At 36.2% G+C, this 17449-nt stretch overlaps 1 protein-coding gene across 1 annotated transcript in view; it reads right to left on the minus strand.

The window, feature by feature from the left end:
• Nucleotides 1–12058: 12058 nt before the first annotated feature.
• Nucleotides 12059–17449, minus strand: part of LOC120265916 (ferredoxin-dependent glutamate synthase, chloroplastic) — a 29186-nt gene continuing 23795 nt past the window's right edge. The window contains exons 14-24 of the mRNA XM_039273871.1: nucleotides 16810–16905; nucleotides 16525–16722; nucleotides 16348–16422; nucleotides 16071–16199; nucleotides 15884–15982; nucleotides 14773–14915; nucleotides 14577–14670; nucleotides 14266–14504; nucleotides 14105–14183; nucleotides 12764–12847; nucleotides 12059–12685 (exon numbers count right to left, since the gene is read on the minus strand). Coding sequence (XP_039129805.1) covers nucleotides 12524–12685; nucleotides 12764–12847; nucleotides 14105–14183; nucleotides 14266–14504; nucleotides 14577–14670; nucleotides 14773–14915; nucleotides 15884–15982; nucleotides 16071–16199; nucleotides 16348–16422; nucleotides 16525–16722; nucleotides 16810–16905 — 1398 coding nt within the window. The 3' untranslated portion in view covers nucleotides 12059–12523. The remainder of the gene's footprint in view (nucleotides 12686–12763; nucleotides 12848–14104; nucleotides 14184–14265; nucleotides 14505–14576; nucleotides 14671–14772; nucleotides 14916–15883; nucleotides 15983–16070; nucleotides 16200–16347; nucleotides 16423–16524; nucleotides 16723–16809; nucleotides 16906–17449) is intronic.

Raw genomic sequence — 17449 nt, forward strand, 5'->3', positions numbered from 1 at the left:
ATTACTTTTAAGTCCAATGGCTAGATAACCTATGATTTACTAGTCTTACATCATGTTCAAATTTTAATTTTGCTCTTTAGTTTTTGGTATTTCGCATTTATTATTTTTACATCACCTTCAGTTTTTAGTTTTGCTCTTCAGTTTTTTATGTATCCACTTATTATTTGACAAATCTATTTGAACTTGTGTTATCAAACAGAATTTGAACTTCCAAAACTGACGGGAGGATGAAATAGAATTAGTTGTAAAAAAGAGAGACTGCAGAGAATAATATTTTGTCAGGACTCATTGGAAAGAATAAAAAGTTTCAGGTACTGCAGAGTAATTTTTCCAACTTTTTAAACTTTAAATTTTTTCATAATTTTTAAAATTACAATTGAATTGCTATATATATATTTTTTTAAAATTTCAATTGATTTTATGGAAATTTTTAAATAAAAATAAATTAAAAGATTGAGATGAGCTGTAAAAGATGGGATCCTATCTAAAAGTGGGCATGGGTTGGTTAATCGAGGTAGAAGTCACCCAAGAACCCGCTGGTTCACTTGCCGCCCAGCGCGGATTTTATTATTTTTAAATAATAGATTAAAAATTTTGATTTAAAAAATTAACATAAAATCTTTAAAAAAAATTTTAAAAAAGAATGTGTTGCCTTTGCTTATTTACTAACAGTTACCATTTTCTCTTTCATGAGCTAGTCAATATGGGACTAAATATGGATAACATGTCTTATTTATTATTTATATTATTTAGTAAAAAATAAATATCAACAAACAAGTTTGAATCTGGTTTGTTGCCTTTGTTCATTTTTTTCTCTCAAAAACTCATATATAATTTAATAAAATAAAAAATATTCAACAAAATTTCAAATAAATCGCAATAATTAAAAAATTTTATAGTTATAATTTATTTTTTCTTAAATACTCATTGTTAACATCTAGCTTTCCAAGAATGTTAATGTAACACTTAGTCCAGTATTATAACTTTTATGTGATACGATAGCTTTGGTACTCTAGCAATCTGAGGATTTTTTACAAACTTCAGGCCGTTTTCCACTCGTTTTTCATTCTCTTCTCTTGGCTTTCCTTGGCTTTACTCTTGGAGCTTTGGCAATCTGAGGATTCCTTGGCTTTTTCTTGCAACTGTAGCTATGGTACTGTAGTTTTGGGTTTTCCCCTAGTTTTTCTTTGGCTTTCCTCTTGGAGAAGAAATACTATGGATGAACCTTCCCTTCTTCTTGCTTGTTGAAACCCCAACCCTCATCCTTTTCATCTTTGAGATAAGCAAGGTATGTGCTCCTAGACTTGATTTCTTTCCTTGGTTCTTCACTTGGTCTTTTCTTCTCATTCCTTGGATTTCTCTTTGGGAAAGAAGGGAAGTTTAGATGAGCTCCTTCTCCTTACTAGGTTGAAGTTCTTTGGTCCATCACCCTTCTTTCCTTGAAGCAAAGGTGTGCTCCACACTTCCTTACCTTGTTTTCTCTTTGATGTTAGATTGAGAATGATAAACCTAGGGTTGTGATGTTTAGTTTGAGAGTTTGATCTTGTTCTCCTTATTAGGTGGTTGTGTTAGAAACCTGATTGGAATGCATGTAATCCTTTGTTCTTCCAAAATTTATTGTAGTCCTTAAACCAGCCTTTGGAGGAAAACATGATTACTGTAGTAGTACTGTAGCAATGGTGAACTTTGGTTGTTTTCCTTGTTTCTTTGGTTTAGAGAGAAGCCAACAACCTTAGAAAATCTTTGATGACCTTGGAACCCAGCTTTGAGCCAACCCTAAGCCTCTTGTAGAATTTCAATGCTTATAGGCCTAGGGTTTTGCTCACTATTCTTCTAGTTCTTCTTTTGTTATTTATTGCTTGGTTTTGTGTCTATGTGTGTGGTCGTGGTTGGTTAGGTGATGAGGGTTCTGCTCAAGGCAAGGAGCTTGTGGTTCATGATAGCCTAAGTTGTGAGTGGGTTAAGTTGATGCACATTTCTAGTAGAATATGATTTAAATGTTTTCATTATTTGATTTGAAATTGACTCATGGTTTTATCATATTTAAATTGATATGTTGATTAATTCATAAAGAATTTCCTTGATATTGATTTATGTTGGGAATCTCTTGATGTTTGAATGAAATTGTTATGACTATAATGGTTTATTGGAATTGAAATGAATTACGAAACTTGCATACATTATATTGCTTTTAGTTAATACACTTGTGAAAATGATTTCACTTCTGATATGTGAATATTGGGATCATTTTTGAAATGAGGGTGCTTGTCCGGGATGTAGACATTTGAATTGTTTGAAACTTGATTTCCCTGAATATTATTGTGACACATGGTGTCGTTTATCTCCTTCGAGTATGATATGGGTGTTAGAGTTAGGCTCTATAATTGGCATCATTTGACACTAAGTCAAGATGACGTGGCAAGCCTAGTGACATGACAAGATGATTTGGCCAAGAATGATGATGTGGCTTGAAGACTAGAAGGCCGTGGTTGGTGCTATATTTTGAGGATCTATAAAAAGCTATATTTGGAGGATCTCTAAAAAAACCTTATGGAGCTATCTTTGGTAGGAGCTTATATTTAGAGGATCTCTCTCAATATACCAAGTGGAGAAAATCTATTGAATCTATCTTTGGTCAGGGTATTGATAAGTGCTTGTGTGATAAGGATGCAAACTGTTCTTTCCTTATGATGAGCATTATTTTTATCGGGTTTTAGCACTAATATGTGTGCATTTATGTTACTTTCATGCATATAGGATTGTGAAGCCGAATGGTAAAGAAAGAAGCCAATGTTGATCGTAAACGCACTATTTGGAGAAAATATTGAGAAAGTTCAAACGTGAAGACATAAGTCGGGTTCAAGATGCAAGAATGTGTACCAACCTCCTTGTATTCAAGTTAGCACGATGGTTTGGAGGGGCACAAGGGCAGTCACATTCTAGTATCCCGACTTGTGCATTGATAACAAGATTTTCACCAATGAAGCCGTTTATTGAAGAAGTATAGCTATCTACGACATAAACGTGTGCCCGTTTACGTTACCTCGATAAAAGCATGGATTCTGGAGTGTTCCGGGCCGTTACTATAGCAAAACGATGTAGCAATTCACTGTAGCAAGTACTGTTCACAGCCGGACAAAAAAGTGAAGTTCAGAGAATACACACGGGCGTGTGGAAATTACCCATGCCCGTGCGGAATTTCCACAGGCTCATGTTGAGAATCCACAGGGGCGTGTGGATGCCCGATTCCAGCCCTATTTAAAGCCGATTTCAGCCCCTATTTCAGCATTCTTTTCTCCATCTTTTCCCCAACTTGAGAGAGGGCTGCGGCTAGGGTTTTGAGAGGTATTGGCAAGGGATTTAGAGAGGTTCTACGGCTTCGACATCGCGCTCCATTTGGAAGAAGGTTAGTGGGAGAGCTTTCGTCGGCACCGATCCGGCGAGGTGTATCCTAGGCCGGACAAAGGGACCTTTGGAAGAGTCGAGGCTTCTCCACAAGACCATCGTTATGACTATCGAGGGGTTTTCTATAGATTACTTGCTTTTACATTCGATTTTATTGTTGATTGTAACTAGGTCCATGGAGAGCTGAATCCCCTAGTGGGCACTTGGGTTTGTGAACCCTAGGATGTATTTGTTTTATTAAACCTTTTATTATGTTTTCATTAATTGATGCTTTAATTGAGTTCCAATCTTGAATGCTTGATTGAATGAATACTCCCTTAGAGTGACATTAGGGTTGAGAGTTCTTATTGGTAACCCTTGTGAGTGAGTGACACACCACGAGAGTTAGACAAAGCTAGATTGGTCAGGGTTGAGAGGGTGAGTCGAGAGGTAGCGGAGCGTTATCTTTTCCTTTCGATGTGATTTATTCTACCTCCATTTACTCGAGTTCTTTGCTGTCATAGTAGAGTGAATGGGTTAAGGGATGACCTTCCGCTGGGGCTTAGTTGCAGAGGCAACAGAGTGAAGCATTGAAGTGATTTTAGCACCTAGAGTTTAATTGTAACTAGGGACCTTCCACCTGGACCAAAGGGTTAGGTCTACATCTAGGAAGAGGATTTATCACTTGGAATCCCTAGAACTCATTACGATTCTATATGAGTGCGAGATGTTGAGATTGTTCGGATTCTCCTCTGGGACATGTATAGAGTCAGGCATGGTTGACCTTAGATTTGGGACCATGTATTGAAGGATCTCCATGACTCATTTATGCATTAGTTATGAAGTATAATAGAGGGTTTTGCACTTGAAATGATCGTCCTAGGCGGAACAATATATGAGTACCCAATTTATATCGATTGCCTTACTTCCCCTTTACTTGTGCTTCTCTTTCTTGTCTCTTTTATTCTTGTTTACATTATATCTTGTTAACAAAATCATTATTCATATTTCACTTGGTTAAGAAACAATTTAAGTATTTATATTCCATACTCCCTGTGGATACGATACCCACTCACCTGGGATTTTATTACTCGACAAACCTGTGCACTTGCGGAACATACGCAAGGGGCGTTGTCAGGTATCAAACTTGAAAGATCTTTCTTGAGGAGCAAGAAAAATATAGAGATATGAAGCCTATAAGCCTAACTTTCGAGAGTCTATTTTTGGCAAGAAGCATCAAGGTGTAAGGAATTTCTCTTGAAGAGCAAGTCATAAGGAGTATATCTAAAGTTATGATTATTTAATCTACCTTTGATAAGATCTAAGATGATTGATAAGTGATTGTGTGTTAAGAATACAAAGTGTTCTTTTCTTATGATAAGGATTACTTTTATCAAGTTTAAGAGCTAATACATGTGTATTTGTCTTCTTTTGCTCATATAGGGTTGTGAAGCTAAGTATTAATAAAAGAAGCCAAAAGTAGATCATTAACACACTATTTGGTGGAATATTGGAAGGAACAAACGCGAAGACACAAGTGGGGCTCTAAGACACGTGAATGTATGCCAACTTCAATGTATTCAATTCATTATAATGAGTTGGAGGGCATCGAAGATAGTAACATTTGCATATCCTGACTTGTGCATTGATAGCAAGATCTTCACCAATGAGGCCTTTGATTAAAGAAGAGTTGCGATCTATGGCATAAACGTGTGCTCGTTTATGCTGACTTGATAAAAAGTTGGAATTGGGAGTGTTTTGGCGGAGCACTGCAGCAGGTCACTGCAGCAAATCAATGTAGCTGTTACTGTTCACAGCATGCAAAAAATCAGGTTTCCAGAGAATCCACACGGGCGTATGGAAATTCCCCACGCCCATGTGAAAATTCCACAGGCCCGTGTGGAGAATCCACAAGGGCGTGTGGATACCCGATTCCAACCCTATTTAAGCCACGATTCAGCTTGATTTTGAGAGGAATAGTTTCACCCTTCTCTCCAACTTTTCTCCATCATTTGGCAGGCCGTCGGCTAGGGTTTAGAGTGGCTTTTGGCAAGTCTTTGGAGTAGTTCTACGTATTCGACAGCGCGCTTCGCTTGGAAGAAGGTTATTGGGGGGGCTTTCCTCGGCATCGATCCGGCGAGATGTGCCCTAGGCTGGACAAGGGAACCTTTGGAGAAGATGAGGCTACTCCACAAGACCATCGACACGACTATCAAAGGGGTTTTCTCATAGATTATTTATTTTTACTTTTGATTTTATTATTGATTGTATCTTGCTCGATGGAGAGCTAAACCCCCTAGTGGGTACTTGGATTTTGTAAACCCTAGGATGCTAATGTTTCTTTGAACATTTTATTATGCCTTCCTTAATTGATGTTTCTAATTGAGTTTTAATCTTCAATGTTTGTTGAATAATTTCTCCGTTAGAGTGACACTAGGGTTGAGAGTTCATCTTGGTAATCTTTGTGGATGGGTGACATGCCATGAGGGTTAGACAAAACTAGATTGGAGAGGGTTGAGAGGGTGAGTCGAGAGGTAGCGGAACGTCCCCTTTCCCCTCCGGTGCGTTTATCCTACCTCCAATTCCTAAAGTTCTTTGCGGTTACAATAGAGTGAAGAACTAAAGGATGAACTCCGTTGGGGCTTAGTTGCGCGAGCAACAGAGTGAAGCGTTGAAGTGACTTTAGTGTCTGGGGCTTAATTGTGGCTAGGGGTCTTTCGCCTGGACCAAAGGGTTAGATTTACACATAGGAATAGAGTTTATCACTTGGAATCCTTAGAACTCCATGCAACTTTGTACAGTGTGAGATGTTGAGATTGAGTGATTTCTTCGTCTAGATATAGTGTAGAGTTAGTCACAGTTGACCATAGGTTTGGGACCGTGTGCTTTAAGATTTTCACGACTCATTAAGCATTAGTTAGGAAGCATAATAGTAGGTCTTTCAATTGAAACATTAGTCCTACGGGGAGCATTGTTGGAGTACCCCACTTCTATCAATTGCCTTTCCTCTCACTTACTTGGGCCTCTCATTCTTGTTTCTTTTGTTTCTGCTTACATTACACTTTATCAACACAATCATTATTCATCTTCTCTTAGTTAAGTAGCAATTTTAGTATTTTTATTCCCTACTCCCTGTGGATACGATACCTCACTCACTTGGAATTTATTACTTCGACAAACCTTTGCACTTGCGGGTCATACACAAGGGGTGTTGTCAATGATAAAATCTATTTTTGGTAACTCTATTTATCATGAGAGATTTATTTCTTGAAGACCATATGGAGGGCATTCTAAAGAAGGGAGTAATTTATTTTTGGCAAGTATAACGATCATCTTTTGGAGACCAAGATTGCAATGGATCTTCGTTTGGTGTGAAGATAGGAAAAGACACAAACTAAGAAACGACAAAGGCAAACCAACATGATTCTCAAGACTATAATTAGAAATCTAAAGCTAAATCATGGACAGAGTTATTTGAAGACACAAGCTATTCAAGGACAAAGCTACTTTTGGGAAGAGCATATATTTTGGAGATGATTGAAGCCCAAGCTTGATGAATGAAGATCATGCTTGGAAGATATTGAAGAACTAAACTTGGATGAAAGAAGATCAAGTTTAGTAGCAAGATATTGAAGACTAAACTTGGATGAATGAAAATCAAGTTTGAAGATTGTGAATATTAAACTTGGATGAATGGAGATCAAGTTTGGAAAGAAGATTTTGAGGATCTTTAAAGACCATATTTGGTGAGATGGAGATGAACCTAGGTGGGTGCGACCCTCAAGAGAGGAACCTGCTGATATGATGTGAAGAGGCAAACTAGTTGCTGGAAGGAAGAGCTCCAGAGGAGTTGTCTGCATTAACTTGGACTTGCACAGTCGGGAGGACTGGGGGTATCGTAAGGTCGTGTTGCAACGGAAGCTAGAATTCAGTCAAGATTAGTAGGTGGACCGCATTGCAACCTTGGTTCCAACAGGAGTTGCAACATCTAACTTTGGAAGGTGTCTAAGTTAGGAAGCCTCAAAAATTCTAAAAGAGGAAGGTGCTATATTTGTGATATTGAGACGTCTATATAAGAAACCCTGCTATGAGATTTAGGATGTGCCACCAGAGCAAGTCCTTTTGTAAGGGTGAGTGAGAATGGGCATCGGCCAACTAGAGAGGGTTATTTTTTTACCTTTGTGAGGATGAGTGCGAGAGTTGTACTCATTGGTTTTCATCTCTTTTAATGGATTTTTTTATCTCTGAGCTCGGCCCCCTAGACATAGGCAAATTGTGCACAACTAGGTAACCTATTAGTGTGTTTCCTTTCTCTTGTATGTTTATTTTTACGTTGAGTGTGTGTGCTTACAGTACATGAGTGATTGAGTTAATTACCACACTACTACCCCTCCGGACCTAATAGTGGGCTTTGGCTCTGTTCTATGCTTACGTTTTGATTGATTTGAAATGACGTTAATTTGGCCGCTAGCTAGTACATAGGTCTAGTTATGAGTGAATCTTTAATATGATGATGCTTGGTTATTCCAATACTTGGAAAATTATAGGTTAATTGTTTGGTTTAATGTTTAGAAGCATGGATACTTTGTAACTTTAATAGAGAGAATCGTGCAACAAAATGTGGAAATATTGTTAACAATGGAAGCTTCAAGCATCGAAGATATTTAATATTTTTATATCTTAGAGTTGAAATTAATTTAAGAGTTGAATTAGAATAAATGTATACTCAATTTATTTGTACAGTTGGAAATTTCTTGGAAGAGTAATGACAAACTACATGTGATGTATAAGCTAAAAGTTAGATTGAATTTAAATTGTTAAATTGAAAGTTCTTGTGAATGTTAATGAATTGTTAGACTTACTGTTTTAAGAAATGGAAAGTTTTTTCGAGAGTTTTACTACCTGCACCTGGAAAGAAAGACCTAGTGAATTTTTTATTACTAAGGTTAATATGGTTGACTTGGGAGTAACAATACATTGTTGAGAATTTTGGACTTCAATGAAGTTCATTACAAATTTGTTTAAATATAGGCTTGGGTAAATGACCACTTGATGATATGTAACCCTTGTAGGCATATTGAAAATCTTGAATGAAAAGATTTGGTTGATTTCTTGGCATGCAAAGATACATGTAATGACTTAAATATATTTGCATGTTTCATTGTGGCTTTCGTATATGTAAATTGTGTAATTGGTAATTTGCTGCTTATGGGAGAGTTGAACTTGTATTATAACAATTGAGATTGATAATGGCTTGTGCATTGTTGAGGGTTTTTGATAATTTTTACATTATCAAATTGAGAGAGGTTGTGTAGTGACATCAAGTTTGAGAAGAATGTAAATTAACGTAACAATTTCATATCTTTATGGAAGATTTGGATATTAGTCTTGAATTGTTCTTGGATTTACTTTTATATTTTGGGTGCTGATTAATGAAGTGTTTAAGAGGTGAAGCTAGAGCGATCATAGGTGTGGGTCGAGTGTTCGTCAGGGCAATAGCCATGTTTGTGTTAATGAATTTTATTATATTTTCAAAGATATGTGCGATGTATTCCAAAAGTATACTCACTGTTTCTTATGACATTGTTGGATGTTTCTTCTAGAAACGGCTTGTGAAACCCTTCATTCATATAAGTATATTTTTAGTATATATGGACATGAAATTGGTTTCCCTTTTTGAGATGCATATGTTTGTCCTGAATGTGGACATTTCAATATGTTTATCATTAGTGGCTTTATCGTATTAAACTAAAGTTTTAATTGATTTGAAAAGCTCTCTATGATATTGGTCTACATGATAAACTCTTGAACTACAAATGCAAAATTTGATGACTATTCTTGTATTTTGAGATTGAAATGATTTATAAAATAGTGTGTGCATGTTGATATGCTTTTACCATTGACATTAGTGGAATCGGTTTTCATTCCCGGTATAGGCATGGTGTCCTGGATTTGGACTTTATGGGTATTATGCATGTATTGTATTATTAGGCTTCCACAGGTTTTGATGGTGACAGGGATGAGCCCTTCCCTGCTATTGTAGTGGGTGGTTTTAATGGCCAGCTTGTTGAGGTGGTGTGAAGACCTAGATTTACCGTCCAATTCAGGTGCCGTGTAGAACTTTGATTGGGATACACATCCGGAATCCGGAATCACCACACAAATTCTCGGTAGGCCAATGTCAAGGTTATGAAGACCTTGACGGTTCTCAACCTAGTCGTGACGACAGTTAAGTCGGAAGTTTTTATTCCATTGCTCCTTTCATCGAGACGAAATCTCCGTATTTGAGAAAATTATGTTTTTCATGCAATTGTTGCACAACCGCAAGCGCACGGTTTTTGCCAAGTAGTAAATAAGTATCGATCCCACGATGACCAAGTATGATTACCAACCTATTGCAACAAGGGGTTATCTAGACAATAAAAAAAGGGTGGGAATTGGAAACAACAAGAAGCAGGGAATAAAACACAATCAAGCTACAGAAACACAGGGCTGTGGATTACACTTTAGGTTAAAATAGACTTAGGTTTGGGAACCCACCACAAGTTGTAACATGAATAATGTGTTGGATCTAGACTAGATTTGGGTAGATCTCTTAAAGGGCATTAATCCTAAGCTACTTGTCACTCTCTTTCAAGAGATAACAAGTTAGGTCTTGGTAGGGCCATCTCCTACTTTCGTGGTAGATAAACCCTTTCAAAACCTGAATAAGCACGGTGATTAAGCAAAAGACCCTCAAGAATTACCTTTCAGTAAGTTCAGGGTGATTAATGAGGTTCCAAGACCCAGGTTATCCTTTCAGTTAACCTAGATCTCTAAGGTAGACAAGTAACGCTTTCACAATTACAAACTGTGTACTCAAATCAGAAATCAACTCAAGAAATCTACCATCGAGCATAAAAGATCCATACAAAAAGAGTATCAACTCATCACACACATCAACACCTTGGGCTAATCCCAAATCTAAGTAGAGTTCTACACACACATTGTCTCAGTTACAAAGTGAAAATAGGAAGAACAAGAGTATGCCAGACACATCACAACAGGGCTTAGAAGACTTCCTATAATGGCTACAAGGATCCGATCTTCAGTCTCCCAGCCCTTTTCTTCTTCTTCAGTTTCTTTTCAGCCTTCAGAACTTCCTTTCCTCCTTTTTCCAACCGCCAGCTCCTTTTTCTCCTTACTTTTCCCTCACCCTAAAGCCCACTTTCTAGTCTTTTTATAGCCAAAGATGGAAGCTGGGGCCACAGTCACTTTACAGACCACAAGTACTTCTCGCAGACCACAAATAGGTTGTGTTTCTTTCCAGTCTCTAGGGTTGTTCAACCAATTCTTGCTTTCTGAAATCAAAACAACTAGAGAGAGTAGTTTGTACAAAAAGAGAGAGGAAATCACTATAATGATTATTTAGCTAAATGCATGAGATAACAATGCATGATTATTTAGCTAAATGCATGATTATTTAGCTAAAATGCATGAGATAACAATGAAATTTGTAAGTGCAACAATGATATCTTCGAGATGTGATCTCTTGTACATTCTTTGGAAAAATTTATTTGATGATGTGTTTTATGTCTTAATGCTTTACAACTGGTATTATGCCAAATTTTGTATTTATGAGAGTTGGAAGCTTTATTTGATCAATTAATGTTTTGCATTCATTATGAGATTTATGTACATGTATTTGCTATATACTTGATGAAAGGCTTTGAATACATTTGTGTAAACATATGTTTTAGGTTTTTGAACTCTAGGGTTTAATATCTCTCATTTATAGAATATCTCTCATTTATATAGTGTTATAAATGTTAAAAGGTTTCCAGATTATATGGTTATTGCAAACGATTAGCTATTGGAAATTTATTGATTTGTTTTTTTTATATTCTTTTAGAATTGTGCTAACCCACTCACTATGTGACATTAGTTACTTACCCTCATAGTGAGGTGGAGTACTGAGAACCTGTATTGTTGCATAATTGTCTACTTTCTTGTAAAACTTTGCCGTATTGTGACTTGTATGACTTTTGAAATCCTATATTTGGTTGTTAAGGTTACTGCTTCCAATGTGTTATCATTTTACTCTGTACCGTGGCTCAAGAGTTGAGTGGTGTGAGTATCCCTCCTCAGGTTGTCGAGACAGTTGTCGCGTGCTGGGCCTGTAGGTCGGGGTGTGACACTCATTATTTAATATTTTTTTACAATGTTTTCAAAACTATATATTAGTTGATATAGGATTAAATTGATTTTTTTTTAAACCATTGGTTTGATTAGAATGGATCACTTGAGGGGAGGGAATTGAAAATATCTTACTAAATGAGAATTTATTTTTTCATAAAAAAACGTTAAATATAGAAATGATATATATAGTAATTTTTTAAAAAATTAATGGTTTTTTTATAATAAGTGCCATGACTAATGTTTAGTTTTACAATAAAAAATTAGTAAATTTAAAATTATAAAAAAAAAGACTATATTGATCGGGTCAAACCAGCGGTGACTCTACAATGCGGACCAATTACGGATTGACGCCCAAGGAAAAAATTGGTGCCAAAATTTTGGCGACAGCCACGCTAAGATTGAAGCAGAAATAACCTTACCAAAAATTTCAACAATAGCCAGAAAGAAAAAATAATTTCTCCTCTTTGGCATCGATGTGGAAATTTACAGCATGAAATTATGATTCGCATTTAAAAACATTATATTCAAACAGTAAGTACATCCCGGCGTCCATATTGTAGTTTACCAACAGCAGCAGCTACAAAGCACCCTCCTCCTCCACAACATATTTTAGGAAAAAGCTAAATGTTGTAGACTTAACCCATTGGGTGAGGAGCAACTGTTTTTAATCACACAAACAAATGTCAGCCAACCGGAAAACAGAAATATATACAAGACCGACAATAATTCCCTCACCCAGGCCGCCCACCATCTGCAAGCAACTTTTTAAAGAATTATTTAGTTCACCTATTTATTGAGAAGATGTACAAGTAATTGCATGAATGGTGCATAGTTGCTCATGCTATCCACTGTTTAATTTGCTGATCCATGGTCTAATGTAAAGAGCAAAGAGAAACAATGATTTCTTCGCATATGATGATGAAGAGTAGATAGGTTTGCAATCCAATGTCAGATTTGGCACCTAAGCAGACTGAAGAGTCACTTTCCCGACTTCCACTTTCACTGCTTCTGCACAAGCCTCAGGAGTGTCTTCTTCACTGGGTGGGACAATTTGCCAAAATAAAGGTAGATAAGCTTCCCACTCATTCAAAATTGTTGCACCTTTGCTGCTTCCAGTTTTTTCCTTTTCAAAACAAAAGAAAGGAATAAGTTCCTAAGATTACAAAAGGGTACACAAGTACATGCAATAAAATTTTCTTACAACATGGGATTCTATCAAGCTCTTCAGTTGCATTTGACCAGCAGGAGCATTCACTCTCTGAATTTTCACGATTTCCTTGTTGACCTGTCGTGGCACCGCAGTTAGAAAAGATTAGATGGCAGAATTTCAAAACCAAAGGAATAAAAAACAAGGGAGAAGAACATGAATAACTAAATGGTTCCAGTGCAATGACTTTATAAATATGATGATACGTAAATGATAAGTAAAAAATTAAACAAACAAGTACAAAATACACAAGAGAGAAACACATGACTATATGACCACTAGTTTGAAAAAAGATGATCTGAAAGCTCCTGCGCATGTAACCACAGTTTCAGGTGTCATGGTTGAGGTAGAACACACTATGTTCCTGATACTGAAGTATCAGAAAGGGCAGAGGATTGCAGGCGTTAGCATGCTGCCTGCCTCAAATACCAAAAAAAGCTAATTAAATTTTAAGGTAGAACAACAAAAGAACCAGATTTCCAATTTTAAGTTGTAGTGATGAATGCATGATATTTACTGCCACATGCAAGTATGCAATAGATATTGTTGTTTATGTTGTGACGGAGACATTGCCATTATGTTGTGCTACATGCGAATAAAGGTATGGTTTCCAAATGAGAAATTGATCAGTTTCCAGAAATATGACCAACATGCATCTTTCTTGTGAATGTCCTCGTTCTCACAATCACCAAAAATAGGCACATGATTAAATAAATGACAACAGGAACGCATCTTAGAATTTGCAAATGATCTAGAACATGATCAATGGATGTTCAAGAGAAGGCGGTCAGTACGCTTTGTTCAATACCACATTAAAAAATGCTAGATCATTGTTAAGCAAACGTTAAGCTGCTTTATAGCTTTTAAGTTTGTCGGAATCAATGCATATTAAATATAGACATCATTTTGGCTAGTATGTTAATTGGACAAAATATAATTGTGCTAATTTTTAATTGTACCACAAAGTTTCAGTTTCTTTCATGATGTGTTTTTAACATGGTCCAAACTTCCTTAATGTTTGATGCCAGGCTAAGTTTTGGATGATCCCTTTATTGTAATTCATATTTGCTTGCGGTCTTTCACTATTAAAAGAAAAAATTAACCAAGTGCTCAGCTTCAATTTTACATCTTCCAAATATTCATAAATCTTTCCTGTACCTTTGTACACACACACACATGATAATCATTATAAATGACTAGACAAAACCTGACTCAAAAAAAATTAATTGAAAATAAAATAAGAAAATGATAAATATTGACAGAGCATGTAAGGAAATTATTTCCATGTTAATAAATCTAGTATTAATATAAATAGGACACTGTTTTGGCCCTGACCTTTGGGATGAGGGCGTCATCCTCATCAAGGATATATGCCAAACCACCAGTCATGCCTGCAGCAACATTCCTTCCCACCCTGTTCAGATGGCAGTATGGCATTATATAATTATCAATCAGAGAGCTTTAGTTAAAAAATGAAGCAGAAAGGAGAAACATACTTTCCAAGAACAACTACACAGCCACCAGTCATGTACTCACAGCAATGATCTCCAGTACCCTCAACCACAGCTTGGGCAAGAGAATTTCTGACAGCAAAACGTTCTCCCGCTTTTCCCCTAACAAATATTTGACCTCCAGTTGCACCATATAGGCAGGTGTTCCCAACTATCGTTGCATCTTCTGGGCAAAAGCCGATATTTTCAACTGGGGTTACTACCATTTCTCCACCAGCCATACCCTAAAGTGGAATGACTTAGATAGCTATAATGTACTCAATGATCAGTTAATGACAGGAATATAGTCTCCATACCTTTCCTACATAATCATTTGCTTCTCCAACCAGGCGAATGTTCATTCCAGGAGTTAGAAAACAACCAAAAGATTGTCCAGCGCTTCCAGTAAATCTGGGAGGTTATCCGGCATATTGCCAATCATAAATAAGTTGATCAAACATCAAGTAGTTTCAATTACAAAGAATTTCCACAAACTAAAGATACAACACTTACGTTATATTCAGTTGCCCTGCAAAACCTCTATCACCGTACTTCTTGGCAACAACACCAGCTATGCGGCCGCAGACAGCACGATCAACATTATAAATTTTAAATGATTTGGAAACATCCTTTTCATGCTCTATTGCCTTGGAAATCTTCAGTACGGAAGATTTGTTAAGATAGAACGTTGCGAATATTAGCTATGACTAAATCAAATAAATGCATGAAATAACCTAAATAATGTACATCAAGAGTCATAAGTGCAGAAGGTAAAATATTTTGAAGTTTTGTTAAGTTGTCAAGGTTCTTCAAAGTGCTTGGTGCCCACATGAAGCAGAAGGATTCCATGGAAATTACATATATATATATATACACGTATTATGCATATATATATACGTAAAGGCCAAAATAAAAATAAAAAAATAAATAATGCATGAAAGTTTTGAGGTGTAGATTAAAAAAAAAAAAAAATCAAACGTTCAAATTTTCATTTGAATGATCTATTGTGCTAATCTCACCATTGTTATACAAGAACCATCTATGGTTACTAACTTGTGTCAGTCATGTAATTATCCATGACATATATCAAACATATGAATTTGGTTTGAAGGCATCTTTTTTATTAAGTAGTTCCTGATGAGTTATGCTATTGATAAATTAAACTCAATCAAATGAGAAACAGAACTCTCAGTTGCTATTTATATTACATGAAATGAAAACCTAGCCATCACAAACATACATAAATCTAAATAATATTGTTCAATATACAAAGGGACAGCTTTTATTTGCTTCTCTGGAAGTCAGTAGAGACTAGCAGGTTATGCAAAACCATGTGTCTTTAAATAGCAAACCTCACACTCAGAACAGCATTGGCTTAGTTTTCTGACTCATTACATTAATATCTACTTTGGTCGATAGTAGAAATGGGTAACACAATTGACCTTCCGCACTTCAGTTTAAATTTTGAAAAACACACTTCTAACTTAAAACTGCCAAAACTAGGGTTTTTTTTTACCCAAATACCAACATTTCTAATTGTTGAAAAAGGCATGGTAGCTTCCGCAGGCAATGTCTACAACAATATGACAACTAGATAAGCAATTATTTCAGAAACGTTTCTCACCTCAGAATCAGAAAGTATAACATCATCTAGGACAGGACCATTAGAATGAACTTCCTGGCTTCTTATTTGAGTGCTGCTCCACTTTGGCAAACCCACATTCTAGAAACAGAGTCCAATATTATAAGGACAGACACTACATGCAAAGGAAATAGGAAAAAACGTGGTAACGTAAAGTAGTTCCCCTTACAGATAATAGATAGCTCAGATCAAGTTGCTGAGTCTTAACTAAAGAGATGTGTCTCAGTCTTAACACATCTGTCCGGCCAATTATATCATCCATTTTCTCATATCCAAATTGAGCCAACATTCCTCTTACCTGGGACAGACATGAAAGTAAGGAATTTATTTGCTCTATTAAATTAATATACCAACAATGGAAGCCAGCAAGTTGACGAGTTTAGTTTATCCAGCACCAACTATTCCAATATATCCATGTTATTAGAAGCTATTGGCAGATGTGTCACCTCTTCAGCAACATATAAGAAGTAGTTAACCAGGTCTCCAGGAACACCAGGAAAGCGAGCGCGTAATTCCTCTCTCTATGATGATAAAGTGATATTATAATATGTAAGATGAAAAATGTGTACTAAGGTGTGTAAGATGAAAAACAAAAGGAAAAAAAATTAAATCCTAGCTCATACCTGGCTAGCAACACCAACTGGGCAGTTATTTGTATGGCAGATACGAGCCATGACGCAACCTGTAGCTATCATTGCAACAGAACCAAAACCATACTCATCAGCACCCATAGTTGCAGCCATTAGGACGTCAAAACCACTCTTAAATCCACCATCAACTCTAAGAATGACCCTTTCTCTCAATCCATTGTCGATAAGAGTCTATGAAGAGTTTTATAATAAGAACAGTCAGAATTATGGTACATGGAAAAATTAATCAAAAGTAATTCAAAGCAATAGCAAATGGACCTGATGTGTTTCAGTTAACCCAAGTTCCCATGGGCCACCTGCATGTTTAATAGAGCTTACAGGGCTAGCTCCAGTCCCTCCATCATGCCCTGATATCTGCAAACCAAATGGTATTATTCATTTAACCATGGTGCTGAAAGATTTATTAGTAAGAGTTTATGCATATTACATAAAGAAATGAAATTAAAATTTGAATCACCAAACCATTTGATCAAAAACAGCAAGACAAAAATCAATAAATCATAAGAAAATCTAATACCACTCTTTGGTGATTTTATGCAAACTTTTGCAAAAAAAATCACAACATTCTGAAGTAATGTTAAGAGTTGATGATGTATGATTAGTTGATTACAGTACAAGAAAGAGAATGAATTTACTCAAGATCTTCATAAATCGAAGGAGAACAATTTCAAGCTACTAGCAGTAGTAAACAGTTCAAATTGAAATCTCAGGTCCACAGACTTATAGAGACACAGTAATACCCGTTTCACAAAGGGGTTCCATAATTAAATGTTGTAGTCAACTTTTTACAATATATTTTTATGTATTAGACTCCATTTTTGTCATCTCATCATGCATTCTTCTTAACTTTTGTGTGTAATTCTTCTCTTTAGATCAAATTTGTTTTTTTTTTTAGCAT

This window comes from Dioscorea cayenensis, chromosome 7 (assembly GCF_009730915.1).
Source record: "Dioscorea cayenensis subsp. rotundata cultivar TDr96_F1 chromosome 7, TDr96_F1_v2_PseudoChromosome.rev07_lg8_w22 25.fasta, whole genome shotgun sequence".
NCBI lineage: Eukaryota > Viridiplantae > Streptophyta > Magnoliopsida > Dioscoreales > Dioscoreaceae > Dioscorea > Dioscorea cayenensis.